Here is an 18,587-nt window from a genome sequence, read left to right as displayed (position 1 = left end):
AATTCCTGGATAGATTTTTTGCACTTCCTGTCAACCTCATTCTGTAGACGTTTGTATTTCCTTCCCCCTGCTTCATTTACTGTGTTCTTTATTTTCGCCTTTCATCCATTAAATTCGATATCTCTTGTGTTATACAAGCATTTCTGCTAGTCTTGTCTTTTTGCTTTTAGATCCTGTGCTATCTTCACTAATTCATTTCTTAAAGCTACCCATTCGTCTTTTACTGTATTCCTTCCCCTATTCTTCTCAATCGTTCTCGAATACTTTCTCTCAAATTGTCAACTTACCCAAGTCCCATGTCTTTATTTCCTTAATATCCCACCTTTTTGCAATTTCTTCCGTTTTAATCTACAGTTTATAAACGATAAATTGTGTTCACAGTCCACATCTGCCTCTGGAAATGTCTTACGACGTAAAATCTGGTTCTGAAATCTCTGACTTACAATCTGAATCCTTCCAGTGTCTCCAGCTCTCTTCCACGTGTAGAATCTTCTTTCATTATTCTTGAATCATGTGCTAACGATGATTAAATTACGAGTATATTCTGTGCAAAATTCTACCAGGCGGCTTCCTCTCTCATTTCTTGCCCCCAATTCATATTCATTCATTATTTTTTGTTCTCTTTCTTTTTCTACTATCAAATTTCAGACCCCCTTCACTTTTAAGTTTTCGTTTCCTTTAACTCTCTGAATAGTTATTTTTATCTCTCAACAGAGAGCATAGAAAACAATTCGGAAACAGCTAATAAGAATATTTCGTATAACCGACTAACCATTTCGTGTTACTTACGAAAGAAAACAATAAAGACCATATGTCATACATAATTCCACATGTGAGGAACTTCTTGCATATAGTCAGACTTTCAGTATAGTGTACAGCGAAAGGAACAATATAATCAAAAGTGAAAATTCGTGACCCATTCACTGCAGAGGAATAACTCGATACTAAGAATTTTTAACATCGTGCAGCCCTGTCAGCACCTGTGATAATTGAACACGTAACACGTCAGCCTCAGTTGCAAATAGAAACCAAACTTTACCCAGGTTTCAGCCAAAATAATTTGGCCTTCTTGTGAAGCCAGTGACACTAAACTATTGCATGCCAAAATTTGGCCATGTCAAGTATAAAACTGTAGCGCCGGAGTAACCAGTCATAAATCTACGCTACTTGGGTGCAGCTCTCGCGGCCTACCGACCTCGTCCGCGCAGTGGGGCCTGCTGTTTCTCTTCAGCCCAAGTAATGTGGATTTATGACTGGTTACTAGGGTGCTACAGTTTAATACCTGACATGGCCAAACTTTGGCATGCAGTAGTTTAGTGTCACGTGCTTCTGAGGAAGGCCAAATTATTTTGGCTGAAACATGGGTAAAAGTTGGTTTGTATTTGCAACTGAGGCTGATTTGTTACATGTTCGCTACTAAGACGCCGGACTGGAGCAAAACAAATGTGAGAGATATATTACCAAAAAAGTTACATATTATAGACACAAAAAAGCAGTTAACATATCGATATGGGCACTGTCATAAAATAAAACATTTATAACCTAATATAACAGACAAGGTCCACATGTTGTGACAATCACAGCAAAACGGCAAACTAATATCCATTAACGTTATTTTACCCTTTTTTGATTAACGTCATTGTTCGTGTCTATTGTTTTAAAGTACAATAGTTCTAATATATTATACTACTGATTTCGAATTTTGTATTTTTACAGTGTAATTTCTTTAGTCATGAGTGTCCCACATCTTGTTTGTTCGCCTTTAGAATCCTAGCGTTCAGTTACTCCTCTGCCACTGAACGGAGCACGGCATTTTCTTTTTGACTGTTTTGTTTGACTGTAAGTATGAAGTTTCTGTTATATGGAGTTCCGCACGATATGTGAAGTTTTTATTGTTTCTTTTCGCAAGCGACACAAAACAATTAGTTGTTATTCGCTGTTTCTACATTGTGTTTTCTTTGATTTACGTTGATAGAGTTACCTGGATGATATTAGAGGACCAATACCGATGGTAATAAATAAAAATTCGATACAGCACTGTGTTATTCATTTCATAAATTGTATTTCTGCTACTGATTACCATTCGAAAAAAGTTCCTGATGATTATTTCTTTGTGATAAAATTTACTGTCTTAATCTATATTTCACCGGCTGTTGTTGTTTAGCAGATTCACAGCTGACAAACACCAAGACTGATGAACAAAATTCCTCGTGTATTTAATCAGTGATTCACGTGGTTAAGTCTATCGTTCAGAATGCACCAACGCGGAGAAGCAGAATGTATCATCTACATGAGTCCAAATTGAAATTTTTCTTTAACTCCTTCGTTCTGACAAAAAACATTAGTTAAATTTTTACGTTATATGTCTGACTTGCTCATTACTAAATTATTTTGGAATGAGGATGCCGGTACAAATTCGCGAACATACCTTCCTTCTTATCTTGAAGTTTGACCGAAGTGCTGAACACAAGATGACATTCTGCTATAGCAGCTGGTCTTCATTCTCTGTGAAACACAATATTTCATTTGCCACACATCTTCAAGAGAACCGTCGAAGATGTAGCAGAGCTTACAGGTCGAATAAATCTTTCAACAAGCGCTAAATTTCCTCTCCCCGTCTTCTCACATTCGGCCACTTTAAGTAACAGGCCGACCAGACAATATTCGCATGAATACCGAAATTTGTCCCTAAAATTTAATCCACACGTCCACAGTTCATTGCTAAGCTAATACGTCTTTTGGATAACTAATCTTTATATGAGGCCACTTCTGTCCTAATTTTTTGCAAAACGCCATAGTAGTTGGTCACAGTGGGCAAAATATCACGTCCAGCGCGATTAAATAGCGCATTGTAAGATTTATTCATTTGTACTTTACGTAGTTCCTTTCACATTTAAATTTCGTTTGGGCTAACGTGCTAAATGAATAGATTGGGCTTCATCTAAAAACAGAATATAACAATATAAATAACAAAATTAAAACGTTAAGTCCGCTGTTGAACAAGTAAAATCAAAAGGCACGAAGATCATCGTTTGCGTGAACTTACATCACGTAAATAATTGTGTAGACTGTCCCATATGCTGTACTGCACATGGCTGCAGTACGTGCAGTATACAAATCTGTGCGAAAGTTGTCGATCTTTGTTTTCAGATTCACCTCGATCACCTAGTTCACGGCCGTCATACAAGCTGGTCAAGTCTGATTCAAATTCTGATGATGAAAACTCAAGTTTTCTGTTGTTATTTGTACGGTTTTTCTTAGCATGACATGCTTTCTTCTTCATAATTTTTTGTTCCTTCCTGATCTCCACAGTACCACTGTGCATGGTGTAGCCGTTAAAATTGTGGAGTACTGCGTTTAAACAGTTAATTACAAATTTAGAAAAACTGGATGGTTGATCGAAGAGACAGCACTACTCTAATTGAGCAAGTCAGTAACATGCTGTTCCACCTTTCTCCCTTATGCAAGCAGTTACTTGGCTTGGCATTGTTAAATACCTAGATGGATGGAGGGCCCTACCTATAATGTTCCAAACGTTATTAGTAGGGATCCGGCGACCCTGCTGGTCAAGGTAGGGTTTGGCAAGCAGGAAGAAAAGCAGCAGAAACTCGCCGTGTGCCGGTGAAATTATCTTGGTGAAATGTAATCCCATGTTGGCTTGCCATGAAGGGCATCAAAAATGGGCGTAGAATATCGTCGACGTACCGCTTTGCTGTAAGGGTGCCGCGGATGACAACCAAGAGCGTCCCGGTATGAAAAGAAATGGCACACGAGACCATCACTCCTGGTTGTCGGGTCGTATGGCGGGCGACAGTTAGGTTGGTATCCCACCGCTGTTCTCGGTATTTCCAGGAAAGTCTTCGGCCTGGAATCTTACTGACTGGAGTAGTACTGTCTTCAGTAATGTGTTTCGCTTCGAATTGAGTCCCGATAACCAGAAAAGGGCCCTCCAACCACCTCGTGATTTGGAGAATCTAATACGCTAATTGGACAGAATTTGGTACGATATCACTCAGGAGGACATCCCACAATTCCATTGGTCATTTCAAAGTCGAATAACTGTAACTATGAAAGTGAACCGGGATTTCAGGTCCGACTTACATTAAGCCGAATAACTGCTTGCGTAAGTCCCAGAGTTGGACGAGCACGTTATTGAATTGCTGAATTTGTGTACTTCTTTCTCTTAAATAAAGCACCCAATTTTTGTGAAATTGTAATCATTTGTTTGTCTGTATATACACATCACCTCTACCTATTTCCATTACATTTGGATAATTCCTTCGTGGTTCGTCTTTTTTCTTCTTTTTTATTTTTGTCTTAGAGCGTACATTTGTTACTATATTGGCAAACGTACAATTATAATAACAAAGAAACATGTAACGCTGTGAGGTTATAGGGCGCAGCTTGTCATTGTGCGTCACATTACCTCAGCATTGACTAAATACGTTGCAACAAATAAGCATCAAATGCAGTTTATTAAGTATTCTATCTTCAGATGTAGAACCACGTGCCGATTATCCTTGATGTACATGAATTTAATAATAAATTACGTAATTGGTCTTGCATTTTAAACTTCATGGTTGAAAATTTGCAACGGAGGGTGACAAAACGCTCATCCTTGTTTTGTAAATAAAACTGCCTTTTCCTGCTGCTAGTTACTTTAGTTATCCCATACGCGTTTCGCCTTCTCCTGTTCTAAGGCATCATCAGTGGGATGATTTGCTGATTTGCGTTTCCTCACATCTGGTCTGTTTTATTTACAAAATAAGCATTTATATGCTTGCTGCGGAGGATGGCCACACAAACAAACTCGTTAAAGCGTACATCATTTCGCTGCACCAACTGTACTGACTTCTTCATCCCACCGAACGAATAGTTTCAAAAATCACTAGCATCCTCCAGGATCTTACTGGTTTAAAAATGACAAAACACCGAGATGCGTTATATTCTATTTACAAAGTTGTACTGCTGCGCACGGGAACCAAGACCCACTCTTACTACTTGCACAGCGATACAGGCCCTTGGAGGAAAAAAAAAAAAAATCAGATTGCAGTCAATATTCCACCAAAGTTTGTGAACCAGGCTTTGACATACAACCACGGAAACTGGACCGTTGGTGGACCTGCAGAGGCCAGGCGGTGTCCATCGAGGAAGCAGCTGGTCGGCAGCAGGCAGCGGCGTCATAGTGGAGCAGATGTCGGTTTGTAGCTCTGGCTCGATGTGAACTCGCTCTGCACGGCGGTGCGAGGGTCTAAAATACTTTCGCATGTCAGGATATCAAGGGAACTATTCTAGGTCTCGGATGCAACTAGATTCCCCTCCCCCCCCCCCCCACTGTCTGCGACCCCTGGTGACACTCCTAGGGCCACCTAGAGGAACTGCCGCAAAACAGTTTTCTGGTGCAGAACGAGAGAGTGGCATCTAGGCAACCCGCGGCATTGCTGTGCCAGATGGTTTGCCGGTCATACAGGCGGAACGCTGCAAGATGTCAGTCCAATAAGGGTAACGAACTGACGACATACGAAAAATAGTGACTTGCCCAGAGGCAGGCATGAACTGCGTGATGGAAGAAAACACATGAGGAAGGAAGTATTTCAGGACGCAACGAGCTTCGTGGCATATTCATTACTCGGTAACTGATGCTCGGAATGTTGATAACCGTTGATCGTTGCGAAACATATTCCGTCATTGATTGTTTCGCTTTATTATTTCATTACAGGATTGGTAATGGATTTAACAACAAAGAAGTGTGACAGGAAGTCAACGGTTTAACACCCCTGCTCGTATCCTAGCTTCCAGAAAACAATTCCTGATGGCCATAGCTGTGTGGAACACTTGTTTTCATTTGTGTTGCATTCACGGTGTAATCAACAACGGCGGTTCGTCTCATACAGCGATCAAGGTGACGATCTACATGTTTCTCTCACCCGAAGTCATAAGAGCATGTGCAACCCTCTTCAAGCAATCGGCATCATCATTGATACACAGCTGTTAGCTCTCGTCCAACGTGTTGGGCAGTTTTTCTGAGGGACAGCCGAGGCCCCAGCAGCTCTGTAGTATGTCCTCCTTCAGATTCAGGTGACTGCACCAACTGCCCTTGTGGTTCCTGTACCTGGAAGTCTGCGTCTGTATTACGAGACGGCAACACAGCCGGTCCCAGTAGGAGGTAACCTGTCCAACGGCTTCCAGGGGCAACAAAAATTTTATTTCCAATATTTCACATAATTACAGGCCCAAAGTAGCTGAGTGGTTAGCGCGACAGAATGTCAAATCTAAGGGCCCGGGTTCAATTCCCGGCTGAGTCAGAGATTTTCTCCGCTCAGGGACTGGGTGTTGTGTTGTCCTAATCATCATCATTTCATCCCCATCGACGCGCAAGTCGACGAAGTGGCGCCAAATCAAAAGACTTGCATCCGGCGAACGGTCTACCCGACGGGAGGCACTAGTCACACGACGACACACTGGCCCAATTTGAAAATTTAAAATGCTGTCATAACGTACTCATTTCTTGTTTACCAGTTTTGGTTTTGACTTTATCATTAGTGAATAATACGAAACGAATAAAACCAATGTAATAGGATTTTATGTCTTAACCATAAAGGTTTTACATGCTTAATGCCAAACGTTTACTCATTTGCAAGGTTTCAGTTGTCTGAAGCTTTACCACGGGAGTTCGATTCTTTAAAGAATCGGAGGTGAGAGGTCGTTACTGGTTGTTAACTAATCCACTAAGGTACTTGTAAGAACAAATAACTGTTTCAGCAACTGAAAAGTATTTAGGCTTCGACTGATACATGCTCCGTCCACAACCGGCGCTTTGAATCGTTCTCTTTTCTTCCCTTTGTCAGTGTCTCATGCTCGTTTCGATCTTTCTTCTTGCTTGTGTATAATTCTTATTTTTCGTTTTTGTCTTGTAGGACTTCTACTGAGTCCTGTCGAAATAAATTTTTGTTGCAGCGTCCCTGCCCTATAATTACTTAGTTGGCAGTATTTCGCAACTACGTTCAGACGCGGCGGTTGTCTCACCTGCAAAGCGCTGGACAGCTCATCATTAGGACCGTTGAGACCAACAATTCCACAAAACAACTGCGCTTGTTGTTGGACTGCAACACCACAGGACTATTTTAAATGCTTCATGTGGATGGAATAAAAACTCATGAGATTAAAGTTTTACGCCGGCCGCGGTGGCCATGCGGTTCTGGGCGCGTCAGTCCGGAACCGCGCGACTGCTACGGTCGCAGGTTCGAATCCTGCCTCGGGCGTGGATGTGTGTGATGTCCTTAGGTTAGTTAGATTTAACTAGTTCTAAGTTCTAGGGGACTGATGACCTAAGATGTTAAGTCCTATAATGCTCAGAGCCATTTGAACCATTAAAGTTTTACAGTAGTTTTCATCCCAGCAGTCGCATACCGATGGCGAATGTGACAAAGGCTGACACCAGCCATAGACTCTCACGTCACATTTATTCTTTTTATTAATGTTGACTACCTATGTGTTTTCAGAACCTACGTCCATTTCAAAATGACATAACGTCCAAACTCCAATAGTGGATGGGTTAATAAATAATGTAGTCGATGGCGGATATGAGGCCACGTAAAAAAGTTTTGCTCCTCTACCCTCACCGGCATGTCTGCACAGTTTATAAATCCAATACCATACTCGTCACTATAACTCATTATTTCAGCAATTTTAAGATCTCTGGGTGTTCACTCTGCTTCCTGTTCCGACTTCAAAAAGGCGCTTTGAATGATACTGTTCATATCCCTCAGAAAGACCTAAGTAGAAAAAGGCCTTGAGAGTAAAGGACATTTCCTCAGCCTTGGGAGACCCAGCCATGACAAAACTCTTCCATCTGGTGTGTAAGATGTGTGAGACAGGCGTAATGCTTTTAAGATAACGTAGTAAATCCAACTTAAAAGAAAGTAGTGCTGACAGGAGTGAATATTGCCGAGCTATCAGTTTAATAACACAAGATTGCAAGATACTAACACGAATTCCTTACAAAAGAATGGAAAAGCTGGTAGATGTCGACATTGAGGAAAATCAGTTTGGATTCCGAAGGAATTCAGAAGCGCGCAAGGCAATACTGACTGTAAGACCTATCTTGGAAGATAGGTTAGGGAAAGACATCCACGTTTATAGTATTTGTAGACTTAGAGAAAGCATTTGAGAATTGTGACTAGAATACTTTTTCTGAATTATGAAGGGAGCAGGTGTAAAATACAGACGTCGAAAGACTACTTACAGCTTGTACAGAAACTAGACGAGAGTTATAAGTGTCGAGGAGCATTAAAGGGAAGCAGTTGTCGAGAAGGGAGTGAGACACTGTTGTACCCCATCCCCAGTTTTATTAAATCTGTGCATTGAGGAAGCAATAAAGAAAATAAAAGAAATTTAGAATAATAGTTAAAGTTAAGGAAGAAGAAATAAATACTTTGACATTTGGCGATGACGTTGTAATTCTGTCAGAGACAGAAAGGGTTTTGGAGAGCTGTTGAACGGAATGAACAATGTCCTCCTTTCAGGAGGATATCACATAAACATCAACATAAGCGCGATAAGGATAGTGGAATGTATCAGAATTAAATCAAGTGGTGGTAAGAGAATTAAATTACAAAACAAGACGCTTGAAGTAGTAGATGGAGTTTTGTTATCTGACCAGCAAAATAGCTGATGAATACCAAAGTAAAGTGGTTAAAAATTGTAGACTGGCAATGTCAAGAAAATCATTTCCGAAGAAGAGAAATTTGTTAACATCGAATATGGATTTAAGTGTTAGGAAGGCTTTTCTGAAAATATTTTTCTATGGAGTGTAGTCATGTACGGAAGTGATACAAGGACGAAAAACAATTTAGAAACAAGAGGATAGAAACTATTGAAATGTAGTGCTACAGAAGAATGCTGAAGATTAGAAGCATAGATCACGTAACTAATGAGGAGGTACTGAATAGAATTGGGGAAAGAAGAAATTTGTGGCAAAACCTGATAGAAGGGTTACATTGATAGGACACATTTTTAGACATCAAGGGATCAGTAGCTTAGTATTGGAGGGAAAGCGGGGCGATAAAAGTTTTTGGGGGAGGCCAAGAAAAGAAAACAGTAAGCACACTCTGGAGGATGTAAGTTGTAGTATTTATTCGGAGATCAAGAGGCTTGCAGAGGATAGAGTATCGTGGAGAGCCGCATCAAACCTGAAGACCACAACAACAACGCAACCCTCCCTCAGTGTTCCTTGCGTTTCTACCTTACGTCTCTGGGCATTTTTCATTTTCCACTCGTATAATGTATAGTTTTGTAATGAACACAGCCCAGTCAGATTCTTGAGCTGCGACTACTGTGGTGTTCCGCAGGCTGGGCAAGAACGGCGCGCCCTTCGAGAGCCGTATCCGCATCCCACAGCTGCGCATCAACGCGCGCTACACCAGCAGCGGCGTCCTCATCATCCTGCCAGCCTCCGGAAACGGCACCTTCCAGTCCACGCTCGGTGAGTACCGCACTGTACCGGCAACCACTGCACGCGGGGCTACCGAAACCTGCGCTCACTTCTTCATGCTAGTTATTAACAGAACATACGTGACTATCCGATACAATTAAGTGTCGTTGATATGGTTCGTGGCCTAGCATGTACGTATTTTCTTCAGACTGTACACTACACGTGTTTACCAACTTTCGATGTGTTTCTCTACCTCTCCGTCAGAGACAGTGAAAACATGAAAATACGCAGCCCCAGTTTCCACACTTTTTGCACAAAAACCCTTCACTAAATTAATCTCGTTAAAAGATGACTTTGTCCTTTTAGGAAAGCTAGCTTATCACCGAGTATAGGGCTACCATTATAGATTATAAAAAATTTTTGCTATCTTTGGTCTGTAAGAAGATAGAAAAACAATTATTACTCATTTTGTCACAAGAGCGATAGATGTCGACTCGAGAACACGCCATGTAATAGAATGAGATCATGGGTTACGTCAATCGCAATACAAAGAGCGTACATAGTGAATGGTATGGGAGGACAGTTGTCCACCCTCCTGTAGAAGGACAAGAAAAAAAAACCTTCGCAATGCGAACGCGCTTCCCGCCCTGCCACAAGCAGACGGAAGGAAATGGAGGATAGTTAATGGATACCCACAGCCATTTGCCGTGAAATCTCAGAAGTTCTTCGTCACTCTTCATTAAACTAACACGATTTCCTCTTCCGCCCCCCCCCCTCCCTTCTTACACACACACACACACACACACACACACACACACACAGACACACGCGCACACTCTCTCTCTCTCTCTCTCTCTCTCTTTTATAGGTCATATCCCGAGTACTATGTTACGTTACACCCAGATATTCTGAATGCGTAAGCTGATAAAAAGAATTTAAAAAAAAGGTCAGCTGCTTTGTGAAATGATTTGATTAAAAGTAAGAAATTAATAAATTAGAAAAATATTTCACAAGCTTTTACGTTCTCCGTCGGCACCTCACTTGCTGCACATAACTTCAAGCATCATTTAAAGGCCCGTTAAATGTTTCTCTGACCTGTATTATGTCTTACTTTGTGACAAATCATTTCACAAAGCAAATGACGGCTTTTTTTTCAATTTTTTACTTTGTTTTATAGTTCTGTTCAGAAGCCATGGAATGTAATACATTTAAAAAATCTATGATTATTATTATTAAGAGTATACTTATCAACAAAAAGCAGAGAAATTTCAATTTGCGACAATGAAATTTCGGCCTAAATTCCACTACTTATTATCTAGGGAGTCTTGTTTGCGCTCCACTAAAACATTTGACCTCCTTGTGCTCACGCACACATATGTGCTATTTGATAAGAGAATAAAGCTATGAATCTCATTGGTGAGGCGGTGGATGTGGGAGACAGAGTGAGCGGCGCCTACTCATGCCGTTTGTGTGTGTGTGTGTGTTTGTGTGCCTTCAGGCGACATCGTGGCAGTGGTGCGCGGCAAGGTGAGCACGCCGACGCGCGACGGCCGGCAGTACCTGCACGTCGACACACTCGACGTCGACCTCAGCATCAAGACGGTGCGCATGGCCGTCAAGAAGGTCTTCAACAACAACCGCATACTCAGTGAGTACAACAACAGCTGGCGATAATTCCCGACAAGCAGTGCCCATAGGCTCTCACGCCTTCCTTCTGACACTTCCTCAGTTTCTCTAACTATATCGACTGGAAACACTGAAAACTACTGCATTATCGGTAATTACCAAAACAAAAACTTCTTTTACATGTATCAGCGTCCTATGAGCTCCAGCACTCAGTGCACAGTTCTTGGGAAGAAAATAAATATCCCCACTTTTCTGCCTCCTCGCAGCCTTTTAACATATTACCGAATCTACGATTGTTGTTATTGCCTTCAGTCCAGTGACTGGTTTGATGCAGCTCTCCATGATACTCTATTCTGTGCAGGCCTCTTCACCTCCGAGTAACTACTGCAACCTACATACTTCTGAATCTGTTTAGTGTATTCATCTCTTGGTCTCCCTCTACGATTTTTACCCTTCGCACTTTCCTCCAATATTAAATTGATGATCCCTTGATACATCAGACCGTATCCTACCAACCGATCCCTTCTTCTAGTCAAGTTGTGCCACAAATTCCTCTTCTCCCCAATTCTATTCAATACCTCCTCATTGGTTAAGTGATCTACCCATCTAATCTTCAGCATTCTACTGCAACACAACTTTTCGAAAGTTTACATTCTCTTCTAGTCTAAAATATTTATTGTCCATGTTTCACATCCATATGTGGCTACACTCCATGCAAATACTTTTAGGAAAGACTACCTGACACTTAAATCTATACTCGATGTTAACAAATTTCTCTTCTTCAGAAACGCTTTTCTTGCCATTGCTAGACTACATTTTATATCCCCTCTACTTCGACCACCATCAGTTATTTTGCTCCCCAAATAGCAAAACTCATCTATTACTTTAAGTGTTCCATTTCCTAATCTAATTCCCTCAGCATCACCTTATTGAATTCGACTACATTCCATTACCCTTGTTTTGCGTTTGTTGATATTCATCTTACATCTTCCTTTCAAGACACTGTCCATTCTGTTCAACTAGTCTTCCAGGTCCTTTGATGTCTCTTACAGAATTACATATCGTCGGCAAACCTCAAAGTTTTTACTTCTTCTCCGTGGATTTTAATTTCTACTCCTAATTTTTCTTTTGTTTCCTTTACTGCTTGCTCAATATACAGATTGAATAACATCGAAGATAGACTATAACCCTGTGTCACTCCCTTCTCAACCACTGCTTCCTTTCGTGCCCCTCGACTCTTATAGCTGCTGTCTGGTTTCTGTACAAATTGTAAACAGCCTTTCGATCCCTGTATTTTACCCCTGCCTGCTTCAGAATTTGAAAGTGAGTATTCCAGTCAACATTGTCAAAAGCTTTCTCCAAATTTACGAATGCTAGAAACGTAGGTTTGCCTTTCCTTAATCTATTTTCTAAGATAAGTTGTAAGGTCAGTATTGCCTCACGTCTTCCAACATTTCTACAGAATCCAAACCGATCTTCCCCGAGGTTGGTTTCTTCCAGTTTTACCATTCGTCTGTAAAGAATTCGTGTTAGTATAGTGCAGCCGTGACATATTACACTGATAGTTCCGCAAGTTTTGCACCTATCAACACTTGCTTTCTTTGGTATTGGAATTATTATATTCTTCTTGAAGTCTGAGGGTATTTCGCCTGTCTCATACATCTTGCTCACCAAACTGCGGAGTTTCGACGGGGTTGGCTCTCCCCTGGCTAGCAGTAGTTATAATTTAAATGTTGTTTACTCCCGGGGCCTCGTTTCGGCTTAGGTATTTCAGTGCTCTCTCAAATTCTTCACACAGTATCGTATCCCCCATCTCATCTTCATCTACATCCTCTGCCATTTCAAAAATATTGCCCTCAAGTACATCGCCATTGTATAGACCCTCTATATACTCCTTCCACCTTCCCGCCTTCCCTTCTTCGCTTTGAACATGTTTTCCATCTGACCTCTTAATATTGATACAAGTGGTTCTCTTTTTTCCAAAGATCTCTTTAATTTTCCTGTAGGTAGTATCTACCTTACCGCTAGTGATATATGCCTCTACATCCTTACATTTGTCCTGTAGCTATCCCTGCTTAGCCATTTTTCACTTCCTGTCGATCTCATTTGTGAGACGTTGGTATTCCTTTTTGCCTGTTTCATTTAATGCACTATTATATTTTCTCATTTCATCAATGAAATTCGATATCTCTTCTGTTAGCCAAGGATTTCTACTAACCCTCGTCTTTTTTCCTACTTGATCCTCTGCTGCCTTCAGTATTTCATCTCTCAAAGTTACCCATTCTTCTTCTAATGTATTTCTTTCCTCCGTTCTTGTCAATGGTTTCCTAATGCTTTCCCTGAAACTCTCTACAGCTTTTGGTTCTTTCAATTTATGCAGGTCCCATCTCATTAAATACCCCACCTTATTTTTATTTTTGTTTTTTGAGTAGCCGCGTGGTCTGGGGCGTTTTGTCACGGTTCGCGCGGCTCTCCCCGTCGGAGGTTCGAGTCCTCCCACGAGCATGGATGTGTGTGTTGTCCTTAGTGTAAGTTAGTTTAAGTTAGATTAGGTAGTGTGTCAGCTTAGGGACCGATTACCTCAGCTGTTTGGTCCCATAACTTGTTACCACAAATTTACAAAATTGTCCCACCTTTTTGCAGTTGCTTCAGTTTTAATCTACAGTTCATAACCAATAGATTGTGGTCAGAGTACACATCTGTCCTGGAAATGTCTTACAACTTAAAAAGTGGTTCCTAAATCTCTGTTTTACCATCATATAATCTATCTGAAACCTTCCAGTGTCTCCAGGCCTCTTCCACGTATACATGTTGCAAAGAATTATGTGACAGATTTGCTGTGTGGGAAGTTCGTCCTTTGTCCCCTTTTGCCTGGAAATCGTTTTCTTTATTCACTGTTTTATTATACAATGTAACATTAAATTTCATGTTTTTATTGTTACCTGTGTATTTCTTCCAGAATGAAATTTTCACTCAGCAGCGGCGTGTGCGCTGATATGAAATTTCCTGTCAGATTAAAATTGTGTGCCCAACCGAGACCCGAACTCGTGACATTTGCCTTCCGCGGCAAGGGCTCTACCATCGAGTTTCCCGAGCTCGTCTCACAACAAGTCCACACAGCTTTAATTCCGCCAGTACCTCGTCTCTTACCTTCCAAACTTCAGAGAAGCTCTCATGCAGATCTTGCAGAACAAGCACTCCTGGAAGAAAGGATGTTGTAGGGACATGGCTTAGGCAGAGCCTGGGGAATGTTTTCACAATAAAATTTTCACTCTGTGGCGGAGCGTTCGCTGATATGAAACTTCCTGGTAGATTAACACTGTGCGACGAACGCAGATTCGAACTCGGGACATTCGCCTTTCGCCGGCAAGTGCTCTACCATCTGAGCTCCTGAGGAGAGCCATGTCTCCGCAATATCCTTTCTTCTAGGAGTGCTAGGTCTGTAGGAGAGCTTCTGTGAAGTTTGTAATGTAGGAGACGAGGTACTGGCGGAATAAAAGCTGCGCGGACGAGTCGTGAGACGTACTTGGTTAGTTCAGATGGCAGAGAAGTTACCCGCGAAAGACGAAGGTTTCGAGTTCTAATTTCGGTCCGGAGAACAGCAGGGGAGCTTCTGTGATGTTTGTAATGTAGGAAACGAGGTACTGGCGGAATTAAAGCTGTGAGTAGTGCTTGGATAACTCAGGTGGTAGAGCACTTGCCCCCGAAAAGCAAAGGTCCCGAGTTCGAGTATCGCTCCGGCACACAGTTTTAATCTGCCAGGAAGTTTTATGTATTTATTAGAAACCTCGAGTTTCGCATTACAGTACGAATGACATGCGTTAAAGCGGAGCATAATGGAAGGCGTACAGGATGATTCCGTAATGACGTCACAGGGATGATGGAGAAGCGTCAAGGTATCAGTTAGAGGTAAGGGACTCTTCTCATCAAACGATTGAATCGGAAGTTAGGAGCAAAAATCGTTCTGATACCTCTGATAGTCCACCTCTTCTGCTGAGGACTCTCCGCTTTCCACATTTCGGGAGAAGGTAATATAGACGAAAACGAGAAAAAATGGCTAGCAAACATGGGTTCTAAAATGCATACCTTAAGGGATATAAGCACTTCTTTTCTAGAAGAGATTTGTTTCACAGTAGGAAAGATGAAAAGTGCTCATAGCTGTGAAGATATACGCTTTGGATATTATTTTGTCTTGTTTTGGTGCATACCATCTCCTTCCAAAACATGCAAAGCAAAGATTTTGAGATCCAGATGTAGCAGAACGATTTTCATTCTTAGCTTTCGACTCGGTCGTTTCGTGATCAGGGCCCTAACCTCAAATTGATACATTTGCCCTTCTTCATCAACCCTGAGAGGTTGTATCATCGTCACAGAATCACCCTGTGTCCTGAAATGACCAATAATCTGTCATTCTCCCTCTTTGCTGCTTTGTTCCCTATTTCTTGCGTTGGTGTGAAAATAGAGGTAGTGGTGGTAGGGGAAGAATTTTGTAATTTAGTTTTCCCGTATTTACTTGGAAAACATCAATTTTTTATTTTGAATTATTAAATGTTTTAATATCATCTTCAAGAAGAATATTAATACAATTCTATTTCCTGTAGCCCATAACGTTAAAATCTTCCGTTAGTCTGCCTTCAGTCACGCTTGTGCTGTACCAGTAGGACATGACACTACATATTCGGATTCCGCGTGAAAGTTTTGATGCACTTACATCTCCTCCATTCATTCTCCATCTCTCTCCATGCGATTTCCATGTTTCTGCAGCCCTGAAGAAAAACATTCGTAGCCGTTAATTTGCTTAGGACGAAGAGGTGTACGCCAGGGTACAGTCATGGTTCCGTAGACACAAACATTTTCCCATGAAGACTTTGGCCATCTTGTCTCACAGTGGTTGAAATGGTTCAAATGCCCCTGAGCACTATGAGACTTAACATCTGAGGTCATCAGTCCCCGTCTCACAGTGGGATAGACGTATTAATTGTTATGGCGATTACTATCGAAATAATAAACAGTAACAGTAACACGCTACATTTTCAATTTATTGTCCGTGAGGAATAACGTCAAAATACCTACATAATCACATGTAGTTCCTGCTGGTTCAATCTTCTTTCCTAAATTTTATTGATTCTTAGGCCACTGACTTTTTGATAGTTTTAATGTTTTTGAAGTACCATTTATTTAACGCTGGAATTGTGAAGTGTAAATTTATCGCCTTGTGCGTTCTGATATCTGTCCTGCAGGTGTCCAATGCAAAATAATTATCGTCATGTGTTTCAGCAACTTTTCTTTAAGTAATGGGAATAATTGGCACGTTAAATGATACCTCATGCTTTTGACCACTTCCTCCGTCATCATCGTCTGAAGTTGAACGATCATAACTACTGTCGTGCATGTAGTTTACCTTGCGCTGTGTTCATATTTGTGTGAAACGGACTACCGAAATACGTCGTGGTGACTTCAAGCAGAGACGAAGATGTGATGCCGCTCATTCTATCTAAGGAAGCCACCGACCCGGTTAGAAAGTAGTGCCTGAGTGTTGAAAATAGTTGCACACCAGTCGTGGTACAGGTCTGATACATCCGTCCCTCAAGGTCACGAGAGCGGAAGCATCCTCTCCCTCCCCTCTCTGCCCTTCCCTTCTGCCCCTTCCCTGCTTCGTTCTAGTAAGGAGAGCACCGACACAGTGGCTCGTGGGACACGTTCCGACCCACAGGAGGCGTGGAGGGAGAAGTGGCTCGGGAAGTGGGAAATTACGTTTGCTTTCGCTCTCAGCGCAGCGAAAGTGGTGGACGACCTGTTAGCAGTTGCTTTTTCCTTGCCTTTCACTCTCCCAAAAGGCAAAGGTGACGTACAGCTGTCTCGACGCAGATATATTTTGTGAGATCATTTTACATTAAGCTGATAAGTATCTATAAATCTTGGGTTTAAGAAAGTTGTTTACAAGCAAGTCAAGAACACGCAATTGCCTTTAGGTGTTTTACTTCATTTAATCATTGTGCGGCGACACAAGCGAAAGTATGATTTATACTCGTAAATGTATTTTTCTTGTAATAATATGATAAAAAATATAATTCTTGAAGGTCATTCTCAAGCACATATTTCACGTCTGCTCTTCTGAAATCTGAGAATTCTGTTAGGTGTAATTATAAAATCTTCTTCTAATTTACCTTACTAACAACAGTTATTTACCCTACTTATGATTTGTTTTGACGATGTTCACCTAGCATAAAATGAGAGAGACTGTAGCGAATGTCACATTGCAGAACTACCACAAATGCTAAGTTTGCTTCTTAGCCTTCAGTTTCCGACTTTTCTGCTAAAAGCTCACGTAGTTGCTTTCAGACTACGAAAAGTTACAAGAGGTTTCAGCATGAGAAAGGCCGCTTCAACGCACCCGAAAAGTAGTTTTTTCTATTTTATTTTATGTGATGATGTAGTAATTCACACAGAAAGATTTAATGAGATTTTGAGTTTATTCCTTTAGTGAATAAATTAAATTTTTCGGATAAGGAAGCATGAGGAGTAAATGTTCCTGGAAGGGTTTTGTTTCCCAGCATCAAAACGAACACATGTGTTTTCATTTTAAGTCCCCAATGACAGTGAAATATTGGTAAGCCTCCTGTACACTAGACTACACGGACAACATTGTTGAGTTTCATCAACTATATTGGATCTTCACAGTTGTGGTATAGAACCGGCAGAATTGCTTCTAGATATTCGAGTCTTCGTTGTCAGCATATATATTGCGACCGCCATTTATGAAATCATAACAGGTATATCGTGCAACTTTTTTCATTAGACCGGAAACAAAACATTCCTACGTTTATTGGTACGAGTACTGTACGTAGCGTGTGGTGATAATTGTCACACTACAAGTAGTAATTTTCTTCTCTTGGTTTCCATACAGTATTCGTTAGATGGGATAGCATGTTATGTTTATCGATGTAACAATTATCATTACAGCATGGTAAAATTAGTTTACACTTCAAATGTGGCATAAGCACTCCTAACGTCGAGAGGGAACACTACATAATTAAAATCCTTCCTTTCAAGGAAAATATAATGCAAAACCTCGTTTCCCACATATAGTAGGTTGCCTGCTGGTCGCGTAATAGTGCAGTCAGTCACAAACAGTTACGGCGCGTTGACGCTGCCAGCTCGCTACTCGCTGGCCTGGCCGGGAGATGATCGAACAGGCCTCTGAGTCCTACTGTGCCATTTAATCTGCACAATCGCTGCTACCTACGAACCTCGCCAAGCGATGATGTCAAGTTGGTTCTGTGTTTCTTGCCTCCAACGTCACCAAATGTCCTGAAACTTGAGCCGTAATTGGCTATTTCAAGGCCACACTACCATTTCCATATTTATAGTAACATGGTATCTGTTCTTTCGGACATGTCCGAAAGAACAGATACCATCTAGTATATATATATATATATATATATATATATATATATATATATATATATACGAGGCCTGTTCAGAAAGTAAGCTCCGATTGATTGCCAAATTGAAACCACAGTGAACA

General features: G+C 41.2%; 1 protein-coding gene across 1 annotated transcript in view; it reads left to right on the top strand.

Moving 5' to 3' along the window:
* Positions 1-18,587, top strand: part of LOC126234611 (circadian clock-controlled protein daywake-like) — a 102,206-nt gene that overhangs the window by 74,642 nt on the left and 8,977 nt on the right. Inside the window, exons 5-6 of the mRNA XM_049943336.1 lie at positions 9,351-9,484; positions 10,932-11,081. Of these exons, the coding sequence (XP_049799293.1) occupies positions 9,351-9,484; positions 10,932-11,081 (284 nt within the window). The remainder of the gene's footprint in view (positions 1-9,350; positions 9,485-10,931; positions 11,082-18,587) is intronic.

The sequence above is a fragment of the Schistocerca nitens genome, chromosome 2 (assembly GCF_023898315.1).
Source record: "Schistocerca nitens isolate TAMUIC-IGC-003100 chromosome 2, iqSchNite1.1, whole genome shotgun sequence".
NCBI classification, from domain to species: Eukaryota; Metazoa; Arthropoda; class Insecta; order Orthoptera; family Acrididae; genus Schistocerca; species Schistocerca nitens.
Note: the sequence above shows the minus strand (reverse complement) of the source record. Positions and strands in the feature narration are given on the sequence as shown.